The sequence below is a fragment of the Anopheles moucheti genome, chromosome 2, assembly GCF_943734755.1.
Source record: "Anopheles moucheti chromosome 2, idAnoMoucSN_F20_07, whole genome shotgun sequence".
NCBI classification, from domain to species: Eukaryota; Metazoa; Arthropoda; class Insecta; order Diptera; family Culicidae; genus Anopheles; species Anopheles moucheti.
Genome location: NC_069140.1, coordinates 43,861,917 through 43,885,617, shown reverse-complemented (window position 1 = coordinate 43,885,617; position 23,701 = coordinate 43,861,917). Strand labels below are relative to the sequence as shown.

Below are 23,701 nucleotides of genomic sequence, written 5' to 3'. Positions count from 1 at the left end.
TGTCGTTCCCTCCAGCAAGAATCGGGGTGAAGTGTGAGCGGTACGTGATTTCTGAAGCGTAACGCCGCTTCTTCTGTGTGGGGCTTTTCGTGTGTTTCATTCCTGCATTGGGGAATGATTACCGAAGATCAACGCATATTCACCACACTTGGTTCGTTTTCTTTGAGTTTGGTTCATTTTAGTAAGCCCCTTTTGTAAGTTTTGCTTCATTTTGGGTTTGGTTATTTTGGTTAATCATTTTGGGCATTATATGAACGAAGTTTCCTACTCTAACGCATGCATATTGGGATCAAGGGCTTCTCCAAGGGCTCTTTTGCTTTGGCAACGGGCTATTTTCGATAGTACGTGGGTGCGTGTTGTACAAATAGCTTTGAAAGTTCGTTTTAAAGTTGTATAATCAGCTGCTGTCACTGCTATCTGTTGATGGAGATATCGATTGGTGTTTCCACTAGCAGCAGCAGCTGGCCATAGCCACTCTAGTCCTCATATGTTTGTCAACCGCGTACGGTTGTATAGGTTCAACTACTCTACTTCACCTCACCTACTTCTTCTGATCGTGAAGGTGTAACAGCTGTCTTTTCGTTTACGGTCTCAGTATCTTGTTTAGTTTGTTTATTTGTCACACATTCGTTGGAAAGTATCGTGCGATAACATTCCTCAACGCACAATTTAAAAAGTGAACCAAACTCGTAACATCGACGTTTTGTGGTGTGATGACCAGTTGAAGAATTAAGAATCTGTATTAATTTACGCTACTCCGAAGATCGTCATGCGGTGTGTTGTTCCGTTTTTATGTACGGTTGCAAAAGTACCCCATCGCTGGTTGTCCCCAGGTTGGCGAAGATTTTCTTCGATTAACTGTAAATATGTAAATCGAACGGATCGCGTAAACAAGGTCGAGGAAAGAAAACGAGAGAAGAGGTGACAACGTATATATACCCCGCCGTTCAGCGAGTGTACACGCGATCCCCCCGGGGGGTTATTGAGAAGTGTGGAAGAAAGTGTGTGGTAGATGTGGGGCGGACGCATACGATTTGTCCCGTTTTTCATCTCTGTCCGAAGATCATCGAACTCTCGCGGCGTGTCGAGAGCAATCCGGATGGATGGTGGTGGCGCTCTGTGCGTTGCGCCATTGAGTGTAATGCAGCAAAAAAGCGTAAAGACGCATGAGACACCTACTATTAGCGCTCAACACTCGCGTTTCCTTTCCGCGTGTTCGAGTGGTGCGCGTTCCGGGCTCCAGCAGCAGAGCCTGTAGGAAGAAACACCGCTAGTCATGGCCCTCCTACCCCCCTTCACACACACACACACACACACACACACACACACAGGGGGTGGAAGTTGTGTTCCGTCCCAGAATCGATTCAACAATTTAAGGAACAGAACGATCTTCACGGGTTTTTGTCCGATTGTGTCCTCTTTCGCCTACTCTCCTTCCTGCTGCGCACCAGAAGACAACCAACGGGATATTTGGACCCTCTGGCAGTTGGAGTTTGTGGAGTAGATGCTGTTCTGAAACCAAAGGTAAATACACGCATCACTCGGGGGAGGAAGAGAGAATGGTGATCGTTGTGTGGTGGTGATCCGTGATGTTGTCGTAACTAACTTCGACTCTTGTTGTTCCGATGGCAATGGAACCGCGTGCGCGCACCCCACGTAATCGATCGCGCTTACGGTACTCTCCCGATCGCCTTTGCCTTTTCACAGCATAGCGAGAAAAACGACGACCCGTGAACTTTATGGTCATGATAAGTGAGGGAAATGAAGCTTTAAGAGAAAGACCTTAGGAAAATGGGGAAAGATACAAAAGCGAACGGTGTGACGCGGAACGAGGGACGGTTTAAATGAAATTTTACCATTTTCAGCACCGAAGAACTGCTGTGGCTCACATTTTACGCTATTCGAAAATGGGCAAATAGTATGTTAATTAATTATGGGGGAGGAGAGTTTTTCCCGATGAAGCTACTCGTATATTTCCATCTGGATCGTTGCGTAAATGGGACATGGGAAATAAAATCCTTATTGCTCCAATAAAGATGATTGGAATTCTCAGATTTTGTTTTGATCCTCTATTCCAGAAAAGAAGATAAAAATATTTATTATCATGCTACCGCATTTCACCTAGACCTTTCAGTAGTAACAATTGGCAGGGTTCCCATCTCCTTGGTGTTGGGTAAACGCGAATTAAAAACATCAATAAACAACTCTTTAATTGAAGGTCAACGAAGAACTTTAACCGAATTGCTGTGAACAGTCACCGAAACCTTCCAATCCCAAATGAAGTCACCAAATCTCGTTCCGTTGCTCATTTCAATCTGATCGGCAGTCGTCGCCTGATGTGTGTAACTACAACCGGGAACACCGGGTCTCTGTTTGCTCTTTGCTCACTCGGGCGGGTGTAAACTCGAAGGTACTGTTAGCCATAACGGCAAAATGTGCTCGTACGAGGGTGCGTTCGCGCGCGTGTCTTTCTTTATGTCGCAGAGCCGTGCGTGGTGGCACCTTACCCCAACCAACCCAAACCTTAAAGTAACGCGAAAAACGGGAAGTCTCTCTGCATCCCTCGATCTCGCGCGAACAGTCAAAATCTTTGTCGTCCAACTCTCGATCTTCAAAGTTTTTTTTTTTTATTCGTTGTTCACTGCTTGCCGATGCTTCTTATGCTTTCGCTCGTCTCGTGTTCCCCGTTTTTGTGTGTGGTGTGTGCCATCTCATCATCGCGACCAAAGGTGTGTGTGCTCCTTCCCCGATGAGTGTGTCCCGGGTCCCGGTGTGGTTTTTGGGGTGGAAGCAGACGCGAGAAGTGGGTGAGAAAAGGTGCTGACCTGAACCCCGTTATAAAAGACGCGTGTAACACGTTCCAGTCCGGGGGGAAGATCGTTGAATTTTTGGTTGATTTCGTTTTTCCTGCTGCCGGTTTTGGAGAATCCAAAATACCCCTTTGGCTTTGGTGGCGTTATGCGTTTGTGCGTTTGTGGATAGAAGGCAATCGATGGGCTCCGGCCAATTGATGGGATAGAGGATTCTTGACGATATCACCGTTACAATACCCGCCGTTGATGATGCGCGGCTGGCCTCCTACCTCTCTGTCCTCTACCTTTGCATCACTCTTACGGCACTAAAGCGAATGAATTGAGATAAGACATTGATTGAAGCGAACCGTACGGTGTTAGGTGTTTAGTCCGGTGCTATCCGGCGAGTATCTGATCTCGAGACGGAAGATCTTCCATACCGGCATAGATCAGGTGCATCCTTTTGTGTATTAGCACACCAGATGTATGCGGCTAACCTTAAGAACTCCCATGACGACGGAATGTGTTTTACTCAAATTGCAACGGAAGGGAGAAGTTGGGTAAACAGCAAAACGAGAACCAGTAGTATCCTGTTACAATCCAGCAAATCTTCTCAAAGGTGGTACAGAAAGGTATCCGATTACAGCCCATCAGCTTCTGGGTGCGCGCGGACCTTGGACCTTCGTCTTGATGACAGCAAAGCACATTTAGGAACCATTTGAATGTTTTGTCTTGGCCCCGGAAGATCACGAACTTATCGGTGTGTCGCGAACCGCGAGCAGATCCAGTTTTAAGCGGAACATAAAGCCTACAATGTTTTTTTTTAGATTAATTAAAATGTCTTTACGAAATGAAGGGAGAGTTGGAATCAAATTCTTTTGATTAACTTGTTGTACAACTTACGCTGGGAATTGAATAACATTGGATGCTGTTGAAGCAGCTAAATAATATAATCAATTTGAAGTTGCATCTGTGTCTTTCACGTATATCAGGTCTACGCTTCGGCCGAGATGAGGGCAATGTTGTGTATCTATGACTAATATTGCACTTGTCCCGGCCTATGCGTGGATGTGCCTGACAATCAACAACGCGGCGGAAAGGCATAGTGTATCTCGTCCCAGCTGTAATTCAGAATAATAATATGATGTTAGGAAACAGCTATCCAACTTTAATATATCACTGACTTATTTCTTTAATTAATTGCTTAAAAGCTAATCTTTAAGAACATTTTCCTTTTATTTTAAGAACATCACACTCGTTTTCTTTAGGGGAAAGTGTCTTTCGGACGAGGTTTTCTCAAGCATAATATCTCGGAATTGAACGTTTTCTTTCGTTGGCATTGAAGTTTTGCCTTAAAGTTCCCACATTATACCGCGATGGGGCGGTGTTCGCATGAGTTAAGCGGAACTGAAAACGAAGGCTTCATTTTCCATGGACTTTCGGCTTCTGGAACTACTCGCCCTTCCCCCTCGGGTCTTATGTTCTGAGTGTGCCTATTGTTTCGAGCGTGTGAATGTTACGATTTAATATTTTAGCTCGTCTTCCTCTCAAGATACTTGTTTGTTCCTTCCAAAGACCATCCATCCTGAGATGTCGCTGTTATGTTGGCTGGCTAGGGTGGGTGTTGGTACTGGGGTAATGTTCTGTTTCTTGGGGTGTGTGGCGTAAAGATCGTAACACAGGTGTGTGTGCGCGCGCGCCTACATTATCCCTTATAAATCGGTGCGGTTGAGAATAACTTTTCCCGACTTTTCCTTTCTTTGCCCTTTGTTTAGGAAAAGCCTTTCCCAGTTGTGAAGGTTGGGAAAATGATGAAAATCGAGTTTCGGACAATAACAGAAAACGCAAGTTCTTTTGCCTCTAGGCATTCATTTTCTTCCTGTGATGAAGAAAGCAGCGAAGTGGTTTGTTTACTTTTCTCACTGTGGAACAATTTCTCTCGTGTGTATTTCGTTTTAGTAGTGAAAGTGGGAAAGAACTGATAGGCAATAAATAAGTTTTTTGTTCTTAACCATGAGCAATCAAAGATTGACAAGCAAGAAATTTTGTGGAAAATTAAAGGGAGAATCGAACGAATATTTTATAACAATTGTTACAAATTATCAGTGACCCAATTGGAAATGGAAATTTCAGAAGAATTTTAGTAAACAATTAATGATCCTCGGAATTTATTTAAAAGGGAACTATAAAATATTTGAACCTGTTTCATTTCGTTTACTGCCAGTGCTTGATGATGACATCAAGTGTAAAATGATCATACATATAGCGAGGCAATTCAATTCGCTTGATCATTATTTTAGCATGCAAAAGAGGCAGGGGATCTGTTGATCCTGCTGTTGGTGGCAACAAAAAAAGAGCAACAGTAAAAGTCCCAGCAATAACAGTACACACAAGCACATTGTGAGGAAAGAATCAGCCCCATCCCCATGTCAAACGGTCGTTGAACTATTTGCGAGACGAGCAACAAGTGGGACCATGGTTGAAACGTGTATTGCAAAGAGCAGCTCCCCGCGTTCAAACCCACCCATATAGGTGTTCTCTCTAAGCTCTAATGGTGTACTATTCATCATCAGCATACGAGACATCGTTTTCTTGCCATCGTCGTTACTCCTCATCGTAACATTTCCATCAATCGAACCTCAGCAAAATGACGTGAGCAAATCATCATCAACTGTTGACAATCTATAAGCAAGTGAAGCGCGCGGGAATGTTAAGAAAAAAGAGCTTGCGCGTGGAGTTGAATGTGCGGTGCAGCATCCAATCCTGACGGGGATATAAGCATAGAACCGTTTTCCACCGTCATCGTTTTGTTATTCATCGAGATGATGATGTACTGGAGAAATTGAGAATCTCTGACAGAGAGTGTGTATAAGAGAGATTGTCAAAGATACACAAACGGATCGCAAGAATCGAACATTAATCAGCAATTGTTAATTTGATCAAGATTAACCGGCCACCATCATCATCATCATCATCACCGTGATAACCATCATGAGGTATAACAATAAAAGATGTAAATTGCTTTCGATAGGGAAAAAGCTCATTCTTACATCAACAGGGACATATTCGCATTGTGAATGCATGCAAAGTTCAGTGTCCAGTGCTATATAACTACTCAACATGAGCGCGTGCTTATTTGGTTAGTCATATTATACATTATTTCTTTCGCAAATAAAGATTTATGGCACTCATCATTAAAGGATCCGAACGAGCCAAGATCAACATAAACATACAAGGACTAAGGTAAAGATTGAGGTGTGTCATGCAAAAAGGCAACACCAAGCATGGAATCTCAATCGATAGAAGAGTGTAGAGATCGCGATCGCGAACCTGCCTACACATCAACTCATTGAGGAACTCATTGAATGGGTAAAAAAACACAACAGATCACCATGCGTGTTCCGTTAGAGGTTAATCACTTTTGTCTGACTCTTTCCGTTTGGGGTTTGGATGGAGAGAGGTTACATAGCGGTACCCATCACCCCGATTGGAAGCAGAATTCGTTCCTGTTCTGTATTGTTTGGTTTTGTTTTTTAAAATGAGAATTAATGTTGAATATCAGCCTGTTGGTGGAGGGTATGAATTCTATTGATTACAGACTACTTTTTGTGAAGCTTTGTCTCATATTTGGCGCAATGAGATTCAAGCAATAGAATCAAAAATATTACACGATTACACACGGCTGTTGAAACTTAACCTGGCTCGGTGTGCGAAATTTCGGACTAACAATGTTATGTCGGCAACTTCGCGCGCACCATCACACTTCCAGCCCCCTCTCACTATCGTCACCCAATTCGAACGCGGAATTATGTGATTGTACGAATTGTTTGAAGGATTGTGTGTGGTTGTCGGGTGGTGTGCTGTGCGTCCACCCTCCATACCACTTCCTATCGCCCCCCATTTTAGACTCCCCATTATCCGGTCGGGTTGGCCTTAACCTTACCTAAGGCCGAAGCCACTGCTTTCCGTTGCGAGAGTGGTGGCTTCTCGTCTCGCGCGCGTACACAATGATGTTGTGTTCCATCAGTCGTCCAGTACCATGAGACGATACACACGGCCAACAATGCAGGAAGAAGGAAACATCTACTAACGATCGTTCAACACACACACACCAGCGCATATTATACATTCACCGGCCGAAACTCTGTGCGCGGAAAGCAATAAGCGCGCACGCGGGCGGCGATACTTTTCTAGCCGTCTTTTCCCCGGTCTCTTCACAAACAAACCACGGCGGGCGCGAGAGCGCGGTCCATTACAACGTGCGCGCAGCACCACCATTTCACTGTCAAGGTTTGTGGGTGCTTCAAAGCGTTGACCTTTTTTTTTTTTTTGGTGCAGTCGTTGTGTACCCTTTTCTAAAGCGGGCCCAACCAGAGGAAACAGAAATATCTGGTGATTTGCCGTTTAACTTGCTTCCTTCATCTCATCCTCCAGACGCGGCCACAAACATGTGTCAAACATTTGTCCCCTCGAGGTGTGTGTTGTACCATTAACAAATGGTGGCAAACAGTTATTTCTGGGTGGTGTTTCCTTAAAGGGGTTTTGAAATGATGTAACAGTTAGTGTCTTGCAAAGCATCAAAAATGTCTGGGACTTGTGGGAACGGTTAAGGTTACTTCCTCTAAGAAGTCTTCTACATCATCAGCTTTCTTTCCTAGGAAATAGCTTCTGCTACTCCTTCTAGCAACTCCAGTACAGCTCTGCAGAACGCGCATTTCATAACAACTTCGGTGTAATATTTCCTTTGTATATGTTCTCGGTAAACGACACAAACAGCTGATTGAGGGAATGTTGGAAACTTTGGAATGTTTCAAGGTTTGAATGATCATATTATCAGGTGTTTTGTCTTGTCGACTTGAGGATGTTGCAAGATCAATTTTAACCTAACCGTGTCCAAGCCAGAAATACACGTAATGTGCAGTTCCAACGGCCATTTGCCTTGCTCTCCAACGTACCTTCATATTGATAAGTACGAAAAGATCGCTGCATACCCAAACCTTTCAAACGTTTCAGTGTGGGGACGGCGTGCTTTAGTGCATCCCTCGCGGAGGAGAAGTCGAACGCGATTTTCTTCTGATCGGTATTTGTGTAACGGTTTGCTCAAGAATACTTGGGGGCTTTTCCCAAAGCCCCTGTTCCTATAGGTCCCATGTTTGGTAGGCGAGATGGTGATCCTAAAGAAGACCCCCGGGTGGGTGTGTGTGGCGGCGGTGGGTTCAACCTGTGACGTTGGAAAGGCGTGCGCGTTCTCGTTGCGGGCACACACGGCGGAACCCGTTAAATCCGGTTTAATTCCCCGACCAAAGGAGAAATATCGGTGCCCAAGAAGTGCCTCTTTTCTTTCTGACGGTGAAAAACCATGGATTTTTATACACCGCGCGCTCGCACTAGTTTGAAGAAAGTCGACGCTTTCTGGTGGCCCCAAAGCAAAGCCAATACACAGCAGGGGAGAGGAAGAGAAAAGTTCTTTGCTTTCGTTTACACCACAAAGTCCCCCCCCCCCCCTCCACGGCCAATGATCATCGCGAGATTCATGCATTCGGCGACGAGATCCGATGATGTTGATGGTGGTGTTGAGGAGGAGAAGCAGTCGAAGGAGGAAGACTGTGTGGCGCATTTCAAAGCAATATAAACTAAAAACTGCTGACAGAGTCACGTTTCTGAATCAGGAACTTGTGATGTTTTAGGATGAGGAATGCGGGGGGTAGTGGTGGTGTTGTTGGAGTGGGAGGAGAGTGGTCCAGGGAGAGAGAGGGTGGCCGACAAATGCGCTGCTGTGCAAGCAAGTTTTCTTGCTAGCATCAACACAACAGTGTGTGGTGATTGTTCTTCGTATGTTTGTTACACAATCATCCGCGAAGAGACTTGCTTTGAGAGCAGCACCAGGCCAAAGCGCCTGGTGCTACAATAATTAAGCCCGAAGGAACAATTTCTTGTTGGCTCTCCTCTCCAGTTACAGGGGATGATCGTTTGTCGAATTAAATCCTTCTTCTGATATACAATCACAGTGCAGCGACTTGCACTCCCAAATCGGTTGCTGTTTTCGGTAGAATGTTATTTACTATTACAACCTTAAACTCTAAGAGAACAAGCTGAATACTCTAACCGGGTGCAATGTTGTTTGTTGAATGCACTTCGATTTAAATAAAATGTATGATTTTATGCTCTCTACCTCTTACGAGCGATTTATGATCATTGCTTGGGGAGTATAAAATGCTTCTCGATCGCGAACTCTCTGCCTCTGCTGCTAGTGTACACAACCTAAAACGATCTTTACCCGTTGGGTACTATATGAGAATGATGGCGGGCCAGCAGTAGTGCGAGCTTTAAGAGGAGAGATCCCTTTCAGAAAGAAGGTGCTGTGTGTGCAGTTCTTTCGATAAACTAGCGATGAAATTGTTTATTCCGGCACCCCACCGGGACCCTGACCTCCAGTACATCCAGAGATGGCGAGATGTGTACTGGGGAAGAAACATACGCGCGCGCGCACGCCCCTCCCGGAAAAAGAACTTACTTCGCGAATCGAAAAAGTTGCATTAAGCAAAACAAGAAAGCGGCCACTACTGTGTGTGATGAAGGTGGTGCCGATGGGGGTTTCTGCCGAGTCTCTGTCTCCGTCCGCTGTGTGTAATACCGATTTCATGACGCTGGAATTATTTATGACGATGGTGGAGCAGACCCCGGTCCTCCCCCTCTCGATGTGTGTCTTCGCTTTGCCGCGGAGTAGCCAATGTTAATTGGAGGGAAGTAGAAGGTGAAGGTCCAGGAGTCTGGAATAGGAAGAACGAGAAAAGATGTTGGTGGTAGACCGTGAATCCATTTCGTGGCCACCGGGGGGACTCCAAAGTGAGCAGAGTGGAGGTGAGGTGATCGCTACTTGCAGTTAAGGAACAATGTCCGGTAGAGTGTCTATGGTTGATGTTCACTGGAGCAAAACCTATAATACCCCCGGTGGACGGAGCGAGGCCGTGCTTGCAAATAGGATAGAATAAAAGCAGTTCTTCTTCTACCAACCATTCGTGGGTTAAACAAAGAAATAGGAATTTTACTGTGCTCCGGAATCAATTCTGTTCAACAAATCTGCGTTGAGAGGGGTGAGACACGATCCCCCCTCCTCCACACGTTGTTGAACTTTAGCAGTGTTCTTTCGCGCTTGGGCAGTATTTGGAAGGAATTGAAGAAATAGACTCTACAAAATCCATTCCCCTCCACCAGGTGGAGATTATTAGAAACGATCCTACCGTTGGGTCCACACGCGCGGGGCATAGCAACAACGTTTCCAGTGCGAAGATCAACCTCTTCAGGTGTTGTGTGGTGGGCGGCAAATGCTGGATGTGGAAATTGTGAAGTTTCTCGAGGTGAATGAAACTATGTCGCGAATTGCTTAGCGCGGGGACATGGTTCGGTCAATGACACACACCGGCGCAGCAAGAAGTTCATGACCAACCACCATCGGCGGTTTGAATGCGTAATCAATGTGGAAGGAAGTCCCTAGTGTTCGACATCTGAAGAGAGATCAGAATTAGACGGTACGTGTTAGAATGTTTTCGGGGTTACTTGGATCGAGCTCCTGGAGCACAACTCCATTACAAAGTAACTAAACGTCATCGCATCTCTTTTGCTTGAATCTCGTCGGTGGTTTTACTTGAAATATGGAGTGATCACCAGGGGAGCGGAAAAAGCATTTGCCAGTCGCGCGCAACAGTTGACATACAGACATTTTTGTGGAAACCTGTTTTCTTGCTGTAACCCAGCAGACTTTGTGAAGAGGATACATCCTCGGAGGCGCAGAGAAAAGTGCATCCTCGCCACACCATGCGCGCACGGGGCAGAAGCATGTAAAATGCACCGGGGGCACAACACCATACACACACCCTTGCTCTTTTGTGCGTTGTCCCTTCATACGTAGGCAGAACGATCGTGCATTCTCCCTTGCAAGTCGCGCTTAAGCTGTCCCCGGGGAGGCGGAGTGCAGTATTGCATGGGACGTTACTTTCCTGTCCTGTTTTTATTTTTGGCTGCCGTCGACCGACTGCGCCCTGCTGCAGTTTTGTGTTCGACTGGAGGAGGTGGAAGGCTCTAGCGGCAGACGAATGGAAGTACCGTTTTCACACAGGAATGAATGAACCCGACTTGTCTCTTCTTGTGGTGTGCAAATGGTGTGATGCCAGCAAATGCCATCATCTCGGCAAACGCCCCACGCCCCGACTACCCAAGCACAGAAGTATTTCCTTCCTTTGGCTCTGTGGGTACATTCTTCCTTCGCCTTTATCTCGAGTACTGTTACGTAAGGAAATGCTCGCGGGGAGGGGTGTCTCGCAATTCTCCTCTGGTGGTAGTTTTTTTTTTCCTTTCGTTTCCGATCGTACATAAACTGTAAGCCACCCAAACTCTGTGGCTCTCTCTCTCTCTGTGTGCGGCATCTTGCCCTTGAATCGTTGAGGATTTTTTTCGTTAAAGGTTGTGCGAATGTTGCACACTCATTTTACTTGTAACCACCACCCTTCAGAGAGAAGCGGGGGAACTGCTGTTGTGTTGGTCCTTATTCACATTTTCCACTATGGGTGGTAAAGGTGAACGACCTAACTGTAATGATGCAAGTGGAACGGATTTATAACACTTGCAATATATTCTCCATCGGTTGGAATACTAAACAATGTACAACATACCTGGTGTAATACTTCGAGAAAAATGGCTGTGTCTGTCTTAATCGAAACTATTCCGGTTTTTGTACATTACATCACATTGGTATACTTGTAGTACTAATGTTTACCATACCATATACGTGCGTAACGATTTTCTTCCCCGGCGTGTCCCCGTACTATCGATCGATCATTAGAGAGACTTAAATGGAAGCAGAAGGAAATTGCGCAACACTTACCACACACACGCGAGAGACGATCGACGAGGCGGGGGGTGGGTTGTGCACAGTAAATAGTGGTCAACATATTTTAACTTTCTTTGTGATGGCTAAGCAGTTGCCGCTGCTGTGGAAGGAACTATTTTCCTCGTGCATAATTAGTGCATCAACGATCTATGAGTGCTGCACGAGTGTTTTTATTATTTAATATAAAATTGTTTCGATTTTAAAGATAGTAATAATGCAACAGAGAGAGAATATTGATATAGTAATAGAACTTTTTTTTGGAGATTAAAGTGCTTGTACATAATGGGTACACAGAGAATTCTTCGGAGCAGGAGAACACAGACCCAAATATAATAAATAAAATATCATCCTCAAGAAGAATCGAGACAAACGATTTTTCCTTATGTCCACAAGGTAGGAAGGATACACTGAGGGGCTCGTTGTTATGCCAGAAGTAGCTCTTTTAAAATATTTGTTGAATTTTATGCCATAACTCGCTTAGTTTGGGAAGCGCGCGCGCCCGAGATCCCCTCACACGCAATTGTGGGAAGCAAAACAGGTTAGAGAGGTGAAGGTACTTGTTGAAATGCCACCATAATACAGTGTGCTCTGGCGTTGTTCCATAACAGTTCCGCTTGCTCTCTTGTGTGCTGTGAAGTTGTGTACTCCGGCCCTCCCCAGGACTCGCCGCGAAACACAAATGAGTTACGCGCTTGCCGTTGTGTGCTGCGTGTCGTAAAGAGAGGCTGGTATAAAAAGAATCCGACCGGCTGGTTAAATTCCAAACTGGTTTTCTGCTGATTGTCGTGCCCTGGGCCTGGTTTCCTGGATTGTGGAACCATTTTCGGGGCTCTGGCGTTCTTTTGGGTGTTGGTGTAGTTAAGAACATGGTGTAAACTAAGAAATATTAGCTTTTGTTAGGTTCGATTTTGACGTCTGGTGAAATATTTTAATTTTACATTATTAACTAATTTTTACTTTATTTCCCATTCACATTTTCAATTACAGAGCATCAACGCGTGTTGGAAACATAGTGATAGCAAAGGCCCCCTTGAATCGAACGATACTCCTTCAGTAAGCAATATTAGAGAAGCACAAACGCAGATAGATTAACGTTATTAGTCGATGTAAGGTTTATTTATGTGTATTCAAATCAAATCAATACCATTTTCATTTTACAATTTATTGCCTGCAAAGTTTCATTATATATGTAGCAGCATATCGGGGAGATAATTAAACTGTAACCGTATTGCAATAACTTCAAACCTAATTCAATCACACACCACTACCGCCAGTTTGTTGCGTGTGTGTGGGATTGTCGCCTACTATTCTTGATTTCCAATCATCCATTATTCCAAATCCCAATATTTATCTCATGCAACCAAATATTAGGATATAGTCTTGTAAGATTATTACTACCAGCAATAGCAGATAGCGAACAGATTTAAGATAGGTTTTAAAGTACTCATTCGCGCGTACGTAATTCATAGGCATTAGGACGAGCAGAAACATCCCAAAGACACAGAGACAGCTTTGTAAACGATTCTCGTAGTTTTCGCAAATCGATCGATACTCAAAATGCTACCCACAAGCCAACATCAGCAACAGCAGCCGCACCAATCGTCGGATGTGGTCGCGCAACAGCAGCAGCAACTGCAACAGGACGCCCAAACGCAACATCTTCTAAATGTGGCCGCCTCATCGTACACCACGGCCGTTTCCTCGAGCGGTGGTTACACCATGAGCTACCCGGTGGTAACCGGCCATCATCTCACCGAAAACAACAACCTGATCATGCACCCATCGTACGGCAAACCGGCGGCACATGTTGCCCATCAGCTGCCGCCAGCCTCACTCATCACGCTGCAGCCGGTACCACTCGAGGCGCACCATCATTCGGCACTGCACCATGTGTCCAACTTGGGACCACCGCCACCAGGAACACCTGGTTCTTTGCAACAGCAGCAAGGACCACCACCATCCCAACAGTCGACCGTCGTAACGTCGTTGGCTCCTCCGCCCGGGTCGGCCTCTCTCGGGGGTTTAATAATTGGCGGTGGGCAACACTTGCATCACGCATCATCACTGCAGCAACACCAGCAACAGCAACAGCAGCAGGCACAACAACAGGCACATCAGCAGCAGCAGCAGCAGCAGCAACAACAGATGGAACAGCAGATGGGAGTTGCATCCTCGAGTGCGGGATCTCAAATGCAGCAGACACCGTCTTCCATGTCGCACGCATCATCCATGAACGATCCCAACGGAAACGGTATGTGTGTGGTATTTTGGTGTGGAGTGCGTGATATCGGTTGACAAACGCAGCAAGAAGGAAAAGCAAGTGTAGAATTCTTATTCAAATTTGGTCGATGCGGTTTTTTACGTTGTAACACATCATACCTATTTCCACTACACACCCCCACGAACAGAGCACTCTCAAGCTCTACAACATTTCCTTGTCGGTGACGAGATGATCTGTTGATAAGAGAAAACTTGCCCCAGTGTGCTCAGTTCGTTTTGTGTAGAGGAGGTGTTTGATCTGTAAGATCAAAACCGTCATCACACCGAATGTAATGGCAAGCGAGCGCGTCCCTCTCTAATCTAACTCCACTTGACATCGAAACCTTTCCGCTCAGGGAATGCATGTTGGATGTCAATGTTTGGATAGCAGTGGAGAGAAGGACATAATTTAGTTTGTTATTGGTGGTGGGAGATGTATATACCCTGGGAGCACAAGAATCTTTCCAGAGTATCCTGTCTGGGCGCTAGCAAGGTGTGGCAAGGATGGCAACTCTTGTTGAGGTTGGTGCTGCAGCTGTGGAGAGATACATTTTAAACAACAGAACGCATTCTTCATTGGCCATAGACGACGATACCTGATGTTATGGGTGAGCAAGGGAATTCTGTGATCTTTTTCTATGGTAAGATGCATGCATGCTATTCAATTTGTTTCTTTTCCAGCATGATGATATTAAATAACCAGACTCAAGTTAACAATAGCAATTGTTTAACATTTTGCTCCTCCGCCGAAATAATCTCCATCAAAGACCAGAACTAATCGCAGGAATAGTTTCTTCTAATACTAAACTGTTATATACATGGTGCCGTCCAGAGTCAGTCAGGCGATTGTTGCTAAAAGGAAATTAAGACCATTTGCAAATTTTTATTGATCAACTTCCACCATTTCAAGACGCTTTTATGTTTGGTGCGTACCGTCTCGGATTCGTTCAGAATCGTGAAGTGTGTGTGCTCTGTTCTTCAGGTTAACGAATGCTTTAGGGGAATTCTTGTTCATGATTGCAAGTACTCTTTTAACTTCGGGTTAGCCTCCTAACGGAATCCCCCCCTGCGCTTATGGAGACGCTCCCAACGTGAGTGGACAATCTAATGTGAGTGTTTCTTTTTGCGCGGATATAAGGCTTACTAAGGCTAGCGTTTTTACTTGTGGGCTTCAGATGACTTTCAAGCCATTCTTAACTTCTTCAGCTAAACGCACGGGAAACAGAGACAGACAGACGGGAAAGAAGTTCTTCAGGGGCACGAACAAGAATTAAACCTAGGAAGGTACAGGTGATGATGGTATGCGTGGGCCTGGGAGGACGAAGATAAATACGCTAATTTTGCGCAACTCTCAATGCGTTTGAAGCCTGGTGCGCCTTTCTCTTCAAGTGAACGCACGAAGTTCTTGTACCTTGGATCTATACGGTATTTCCATATCGTTTCGATAGCGCCCAGGATTGTCGGTCTCTCGCTCTTGTGGACGTGAGTTAAGAAGAAATAGTTTGGTTGGAGGTTTTTTAGCAATATAAAAGATGGATGATTGCGAGATTTCGTACAGAACCTCCGTCATGGAAGTTCCACGTAAAACTACCGATACGTACGCACCTTTCTTCGTTGGGGAAGGATGAGAGAGATGATCTTGAAACGGCAGCGGGGTAGAAATTGGAGGCCTCCAGCCATGAACTTGTTTTTTTTTTCCTATACACTCTTCCTGTTCTTCATCTGGAGCGACCGAAGAGACGAGATCACCTCCTATTGCATCATTACTACTATTGAACCCTTCGTCGATCCCTCGTGGACCAATCCGCACTAACGAACCGCTTCCCCGTCACGACACCTAACAGCTTCCCTTCCTCCTTTTTTCATCGACGACGAGCGCGCTCGAGATCCCCGAATAGCGGGATATTGGAAAGGGGGGAGTTGGACTGTAGTTGGATGAATGTAAAAGGGCAACCCGCGGATTGACCCGAAACCGCAAACCAACAACCATCATCATCATCTTCCGTAAAGCATGGTATCTCTCATAGTTTCTGTTATTCCCCGAGACTCCTAGTGCGCACACATAAACGCACACGGCGAGATCGTGCAGCGAGAAAGCACCGTTAATGAAATAAAAGGAAATATCTTCACCGATGCAGCGGCAGCAGCAGCGACAGCAGAACGCGCGGCCCAGTCTCGTCATCCATTTAACCCCGTAGGCTCTTTATAGAGACCAAGCCTTTTTTCAGTAGTGGAGAGAAGAGAGTGGGTATTATGTCGTCCCTCGTTTCCCATTTACCCTTTTTGTCTTGTACAAATTTAAAGAGATTTCTTAGAATTTTGCATTTTATATGGTGCTTCTTATATTGCATGGCCAACAGCAGCAACCACCACAATGCCGAGTTGTTTTGTAGCCCGCGCATTTCGTGTGTTGTAACAGGAGAAGAGTGGAGTTTTTGTTGTGGTATGCAACATTTTCTAAACAGTTTTTCGCTTCCGTCATCCCTCTCCGCAGCATCGGCAAAGTAGGAACACAGTATTTAAAGTGAACTAACTGTCATGTAACCAACATCGTAACGTTATAACAAATTTTAATCTTATAATGTCACTAAAAGATCTCAAATCCAAATCAGATCACCATTTCTGGTTAGGTGCGTAAAGACAAAGTTCTTTTATATTTCTCTTCAGTTGTGTTGAGTTTGTTGTGATGCCCGCGCTACTTAAGTGTGCGCATCAGCCTTTTTGAACGAAAGACCCTATAATTTGTGAAATATTTCGGATACATTCAAAAGTCCGGACGGCAGGAGCACGGTAAATTGGTGATGGTGTTCTTTAAAGAGGGGATCTGCAGAAAAAAGGACTGGGGCAGTTAGATCTGCATGTTGCGAACAAAAAAAAAACAAACACGGCATCGAATACAAAGGTTAGAGAAACAAATGAGAATAGTTTGCTGCCGACTCTTCCTAAGCTAAGAGATATGATAAACGCGGAAATTAAAGATCTGATGTGAATTCTCCACCACCACATTCTACCGGTGGTTGTGGTCAACAGTTATGGGAGTTTGTTTAACAAGATTAGAAGAGAGTTTTCATAAGCGTAACTAAAATGATTAAATTTGGAGAGCCGTTGTTTATTCTGTCGAGTGATCGTTACTTGTGGTTTAGGGACCAGGTATCGTTCAAACTGCTTTTTATTTTAGCTTTTGTTTGAGAGTGTAAAAAATGTGATCTGTTTAAATCAAAAACAAGAAAAAACTATTCGTTTATCTACGTTATAAAAAAAGTATAAACAAAAAAAAACAACAAACTAAACAAGTAGTGATAGAACGGAAAAGAAATGTCAGAAAACAGATAGAAGACATTCGGAGCCCACTAAAAAACAACATTTAATTTTTAATTGTACATAATGGTAAAGAAACTTTGTTGCAACATAACATTCTTCAACCAATACCAACTTATCTAATCTATGTATAAAAAAGTAAAGCTTGTTATACTGTATTAATATAGCAAAACATGGAATGTGAAATGTTATAATGCATGTGATCTACTACTAGTGCGATGATCGGTTGTTTCTTAGTATAATGATTTAATTTTAAATTGCATGTTCTTTTACATTAGTTTAAAGCTTTTGATTTTACTCTTCCCCCTGGACATCATCACTCCATTTTCCTCCCGGAGGCGAAACGAAACGCAATGAAGACAAAACATAGCGATCGCGAAGAAAAACAGATCGATGAAGATCGAACCGGATGAAACCATTAACGTAACTGTTTTTTCTTTCGGCTGTTGGCTTCCCACTGACGAATTGTGTTTAGCGTGATGGCGAAATGAAACGATCGTGGTCCCCTCTATTTTGTAGGATGGTTTGATCGGGAGAGTTCTTCCCTTCTGGAACTGGACATGAGGGGGAGCCTGGATCGGGACGACTTCGCCATCAGTCACCCCGATTACGATTCACTTTGCTCAAATCATGCTGTGAGAAAACATATTCATAGCCGTACGATCGCTTATTCCGTCATTCAATTCCACATGTGTTCCCCTGTCCCGCTTTTTAATTACTTTGTATTGTTTCATAGCATGTGTGCCGTGCATGCTAAAATGTGACCAAATACTTTCGTTACGGTTCAAATCGAGATTCTCTTGTAACCATGTTGTGTTCCATGGACGTTCGTTTCGGTTTCGCAAAGGGAGAAAAGGAGTAAGGGGGTGCTGCGTTTTTAAGGCAAAGTTACACGGAAAAGTGTTGATATAACACGCATTTGATGAAAGGTGTGAAAGATGTGCATGCAAAATTATCTGAAACGTTAACTAGCATTTCAACATAACATCATGTAACAAAATTAATGCTTTTGCTAATTAAAACAAAAATTATAAATGAAAAAAATTGATTTTTTAGGAAAACAGAAGATAATAGAAAAGAAGAACAGACCTTAGGGCTCCGGATGTAGGTCGTGACCTGTGCATTATTTGCTGCTTTTTTCTATGTCAAATTGCACTTGTCCCGGCCTGCAGCTTTCCGCCCAACATGCAACGATGGTGATGTGTTTGGATAATTGATATTTAATTTTTGGTTACGATTGAACGGTTGATTAGGGTTGATATTAATTAAATGTTAAACATAATATAACATTAACTAGCATTCGTTAGGGTGTAGGATTGGTGTTGTTGGGCTCGTTATGGACCCAGAACATTAAAGAAAATATCAGCCACCAGACCCAATTTTTAATCATAAAATGCATGGATGATACATTCGACAGCCTGTGGGTAAAAATAACGAACGACAACGAAGGGACATCGATACCTCCGGACATTTCGACGGAAGTCAGAGCAGCGTATGTATAGGACAAGTTTAGTGAATCTACAATATAATGTATATGTAGCTTCAAAACTCGTTTCATATCTGTAAACCATCTCTCAATAATTAGTAGCAATAATAATGTTCCTTACCAGGAATTTATGGAAGATTGAATTTGCAGTTCTAACTTGAAAATTAAAAGCTAACTAATTAGAATTTTAAAGACATCTTAAAGCATATTCTTTCCTCCTAATGATTCATAACGCTTTACTAAACAGGATGCGAACATAAAAATAGCTACAACTCCGTTACAGGAAATCTGATTGCTAACGATACTTAAGATAGCGTTAATCCATAAAGGTGGATTAACCATAAAAACGTGTTCATTTATTGTGTTTACAGCACTACTTTATTCGTGTGTATGGCCTTAGAACAAATTTTACATCCGTAATGTGTTTACCTTTACTACTAAACACACATTTGTTTACCCTTAAACCATACTATAAATGCCATAACTCCAAGACAAACGGTTAGGGGAAAAAGAACTTTGGGCTAGCTTTGAAGAAACATTTGAGCAGCGTAAAGGCAACGTCACATCTGTCGGGAACATCATCAGCTGCATTGCGACAAGAATCAAGCCCTAGTCGGAACGGTTCCCTGTACACCTCCGGTAGTATGTCAATCTGCTTCGCGGCTGCCTCGTAATTTAGCTTACCCTTTTTAGACTTTAGAGACAACAAGATTTTCACCAAACCGGAAAGTAGTACAACACCTGCCGTTATACTTACAGTTTGCGTAAGATCCATCAGGCAGGCCACGTAACACTGGAAGGAAAGATAGGTCGAGTTGGGGAAGTTTGAGTACAGATTCTCAATTGCTGTGCGATGTGCGTAAATAGGGGGGGCAGCCGCATTTACCTTAAAGTCTTTATCGTCGGGAAAAATACCCTGACCGGGATAGTTGGCCATTTCTAAAGTGAATTGAAAATATACAACACCATTATAGGTCGGCAATGCGATGTATTCTGCTCAACTCTATGCCCTGTACCTTCGGAGATTTTATGCTTGTTCAAGCATATCTTACGCATTCCCTTGGCGATCTCATCCATGTCACTCAGTGTGATCGCCTGTTGGGCGTTCACTACTGCCGATGGTTGATAGCGAAGTAAGCAGCACCAGCAGCACAACGTCACCAAAGCAATAAACGGGCTGGACGCGTACCGAGTCATTTTCACGACGACGAATAAAAGCCAACTAGCTCTGCCACAAGTTCAAACGGAATGCCGTGCACATCCCCAAGAGTGTGTCTAAAATCCCGGAAATGCGTTCTGTTCCACTAGTGCTAAGTGGCGATTAACTCGCGAGAGAACATTCAATTATAGCAAGTTCCTTTTTTTCTGCAAATCATGTCACTCGCTGGCACATTCACCGTGCGAACACCGCGCAACGATTAGTGAAAGAAAGCAAGTAAACCGATCGAGTGTAGTAGTGGTGGGAGATGACAACTCGACTCGATCTCCTAGCCCTAATGATTACTTAGATCGATGATCATTTCAAACAAAACTAATTTTTGAATTGATTTTTGATTATGAAATTTGTGGAGCTTGCATGAAACTGAACGAGAACTGGAACCACCACGCGCAGGTAAGAGTGATTGATAACATTTTGCTATAGTAAATGATTGGTCAGCGACAGTTCAGCGAATGCACATCGTCATGTTTACGCGCCAAGCTGGCTAGTGTGAGGGGCAAGCAGCAATGATTTCACTATTTTACTGTGCTGATATACTTCTACTTTAAATTCCGAGACATAATGTTGGAATCTAATAACTTGATTTCGACTACACCGTGTGATTTGAAGAGAATTCTCCAAACCAGACTGATTGAAAATAGTGCAATTGAAATTTCTCTAACATGGTAGAATAAAACTATTCAGCAAGTAGTTCACCATCCTACCAATAAAACTATTTGGTGTGGAATTCTCTGGCCCGGGCCACGCCATTCCATCGCTTTATCATCAATTCCGCAATAAAGATGATACAGGCACAACCCTGGCCGAAAAAAAGGATAAAAAACGCTCCCAAAAAGTGTTCGATTGAAAGTGGTGTTGGCTCGTGTTCCTGCTCCTTAGTGCGTGCATTAGCAATGTTTCGTTGCACCGTCAGCCCAACGTGCCTTATGAGTGACTGTCGGTAGAGCAAAAGAACTAGTCCCAAGTTAGTTGTAGCTCCACTAAGAAATCCGCACTGCTAACACACTTTACCGCTAATTCCAGATAGTGTAAGGCACCGCATTGATGCACCTCCAGGATGAAGGCATTGAAGGCATCCTGCATTGGCCACACCTTGCTGCAGAACCCGTTCGTGTGATCCAGGTAGATCGGTTGCTTCAGTGGCTGTAGCAGACGGGACGCCTCGATACCAACCGGTGTCCCCAGGCCGTAGCTACCGTGCATCATACCCTCGATGACGTACCCCATTCTACGATCGGTGAACGGCAGCTTCTCGCGCACCGCACTGTCCGGTATGGCGACGAAGCTGTTCCGCATGCGTATCATTGCCGGTGTCGTCGCCATGTACAGCGTGTAGATCCACGCATTGCTACCGCCCGTCCATCGCATGTCGCGCTTCAGAAAGTCGGCCACCGTGTCGATCGACGGTTCGTACCGTGGCAGCGTCATGATGCTAGCGAGCGAACCGGCATAGCTGTTGCCGATCATGAACCCACCGAAGAGCAGCGCCGCTAGCAGGATGGTGGCGGCAAGCAGATCGTGCCGTAGTCGGGCGGACTGTTCGACGTACAAGCTGAACATGAAGAACAGTGCATCGAGCAGATGCTGTGCGCGTGTTTTATCCGGTGCCGGCGCTACACCGCGTGTGATTCGCTGCTGTGTAATGGTGACTACGAATACGGCCACCGTTCCGACGGTGAATGTGAAACCCACCGTAACCCACAGTGAGGGAGGAAACGAAAGGAACGGAAACTGCCAGGAGGGTAACAGTTGGGGCCTTGGCACCAGTGCCGTTATCATCGATATGCCAACCATTGAGGTGATGGTAGCTACCTCGAACCAGGCATGCCTTGAATAAAGGACAGCAAATTACTAATAACATCCGTAAAGGAGTTCAAATCGTGTAGGACACCTTACCAAGCCAATATTGCTCCCAAACCTAGATCGACGCGTCGCTTCACCAAATTACCCAGTATTGCAGAATATGATCCATTTTCCAGCAGTTCACCCCAGTCCGTTTCGATCACTAAAACAGAATGAAAGGACGTCAGTAAACACCCCAGGAAGACCACTAACACGTCGTGTGACCTACTTAGCTCCACGGTACAGTTGTGTCGACGGCAAAACTCCAGCGTCAGTATCAGTTCAAATCCATCCAACCACAGCTCGTGCGACACATCGTTGGCGTCCTTAGCATTTCCTTGCCCTATTGGCTATAATAATAGCAGACCATATGAAGCAGCTAGTCACCAACCTTCCTTGGTACGCACTTACCACTTTCTTAAAGGCGGTGCAGGGCACATACTCCACTGTGCTAACACGTATCCTTCGGCCCTTCATATCGCGCACTTTGTCTGGGAAATACTCCAGCCTGCTGTCGGACAGATTCGGTACGAACACTCCACTGCTGTTGGTGGTTAGTACGGCAAGTTGTATCAACTCCACCGTCACGCCTATCGGATGCTTTGGAAGCAGTTGTGTTGTGTGCAGCTCGAAAGTTGCTCCCGTTTGGTTGCCGGCATGCTTATCGACCGGGACGATAAGCAACACATTCACCAAAGATTCGAAGGTTTCGTTGTGTGCTAAGAGTGTTGCGCGTACTGACGGATTGAGGGACGTTATGGCGATCAGGTGCTTTGAAGGTGGTCTCATGTTTGCCTTCTCGTGCACCATGTTAAACTGATCTAGAAAGGGAAGCAGAGCCAACTCGCTTACGATGAATCTGGCACAGTTAGTGTCGACAGCTTGCAGGAGATTTGTCCGGAACTGATCATGCGATCTTGCAGTGACATTTACCCGATCATCGGTTTCCAGCACGATCAGTACCAGTGCTACCGGCGGGATCCCGGTAAAGTGAATCACTTCATGTGACGTTCGTATAAAGCAAACGGAGTAATGTTCTTGCTGGGTGAAATACATCCCCAGCAAATGGCTGAGCAGCAATTGCATGCTGGTGCTGAACGCTTTTGATACTGCAAAGTTATCCATCCATCCAAGTTATCGTGCGCCAAACACAACCTCAACTTTAAGAGTGTTACATTCGTTGCTTTGGTGCCTTTTTTATAGAAGGCTATGGTGAATGGGGTGACTAGCAATAAATAGTGCTTATACATGTTTAAGTACCATAACAGTAATAATATAATAGTCCTGCATTCTAACAATAAAATGACCTCTGCTCTTGTGCGTACACGCCCCACAGCAGCAACCGGTGGCAAGAGGTCCATGTTTCAGGTTGCTACAACCGTTAAATTATACGTAAATTAGTGTAAATCATATTTGCGCTTGGGTCTCTACTTGTTTCTGTACGCTTACGTACGTACAAGCTCCTTAAAGATTACGTAAGTAACTGCCCACAGTCGGGATTAAAATCAAACGGATTATACAATAGATGCGTGACCATGAGTAAAATGATTGTGCTAACAAAGCGTTCTACAATTTAAGTCCTCTAACGATCTCTCAGCTTTGTGAGACGATGGTAACATTTGTGTTGTAAATTGAAGATGTCCGACTAGACTAATTGGATTGGTTTGATGTCAATGTTAGCTTTTTTGTTACAAATAACTACACTACAACATAAATTGATCTACTTTAGATTTTCTACTGAATCAGGGGTCTCCATACTACAGACCGCAGGCGGCCGTGGAGGACCTCCAATACGACCCCTGCACACTATTGCGCTAAAGCTGTAATATTTTCAAACTCATCAACTATTAATTATTATAGTTAAACGTTAGAAATCGTAACGTTAGAACGTTAGAAAT

The 23,701-nt window shown here is 44.5% G+C and overlaps 3 protein-coding genes across 3 annotated transcripts; 1 reads left to right on the top strand and 2 right to left on the bottom strand.

Annotated features, from left to right (window-relative positions):
• Positions 1 to 13,236: 13,236 nt before the first annotated feature.
• LOC128309825 (putative uncharacterized protein DDB_G0288537) lies at positions 13,237 to 13,974 on the top strand. Its single transcript, XM_053046307.1, has one exon. It carries the CDS (start codon positions 13,237 to 13,239, stop codon positions 13,972 to 13,974), a length of 738 nt encoding a protein of 245 aa, XP_052902267.1.
• Positions 13,975 to 19,241: 5,267 nt separating this feature from the next.
• On the bottom strand, positions 19,242 to 19,939 carry LOC128296895 (general odorant-binding protein 72-like). Its single transcript, XM_053032418.1, has 4 exons — positions 19,759 to 19,939; positions 19,629 to 19,681; positions 19,500 to 19,535; positions 19,242 to 19,436 (listed from the first exon to the last, which is right to left on the bottom strand). The coding sequence occupies exons 1-4, from the start codon at positions 19,937 to 19,939 to the stop codon at positions 19,242 to 19,244; spliced, it is 465 nt and encodes a 154-aa protein (XP_052888378.1).
• A 734-nt stretch (positions 19,940 to 20,673) lies between these two features.
• LOC128309815 (uncharacterized) lies at positions 20,674 to 22,928 on the bottom strand. The gene is made up of 5 exons (XM_053046296.1): positions 22,215 to 22,928; positions 22,033 to 22,153; positions 21,858 to 21,966; positions 20,973 to 21,789; positions 20,674 to 20,895 (listed from the first exon to the last, which is right to left on the bottom strand). Exons 1-5 carry the CDS (start codon positions 22,926 to 22,928, stop codon positions 20,674 to 20,676), a joined length of 1,983 nt encoding a protein of 660 aa, XP_052902256.1.
• Positions 22,929 to 23,701: the final 773 nt, after the last annotated feature.

Bases quoted from the DNA above. Each gene is read 5' to 3' on its own strand.
- LOC128309825 (XM_053046307.1), top strand. From the start codon at position 13,237: ATGCTACCCACAAGCCAACATCAGCAACAGCAGCCGCACCAATCGTCG.
- LOC128296895 (XM_053032418.1), bottom strand. From the start codon at position 19,939: ATGACTCGGTACGCGTCCAGCCCGTTTATTGCTTTGGTGACGTTGTGC. The intron at 19,536-19,628 runs GTAAATGCGGCT...CTTTCCTTCCAG, and splicing joins CCGACGATAAAGACTTTAAG to TGTTACGTGGCCTGCCTGAT. The intron at 19,437-19,499 runs GTAAGTATAACG...TTGTCTCTAAAG, and splicing joins TGATGGATCTTACGCAAACT to TCTAAAAAGGGTAAGCTAAA.
- LOC128309815 (XM_053046296.1), bottom strand. From the start codon at position 22,928: ATGGATAACTTTGCAGTATCAAAAGCGTTCAGCACCAGCATGCAATTG. The intron at 22,154-22,214 runs GTAAGTGCGTAC...CTATTATTATAG, and splicing joins GCACCGCCTTTAAGAAAGTG to CCAATAGGGCAAGGAAATGC. The intron at 21,790-21,857 runs GTAAGGTGTCCT...CCTTTATTCAAG, and splicing joins TTGGGAGCAATATTGGCTTG to GCATGCCTGGTTCGAGGTAG.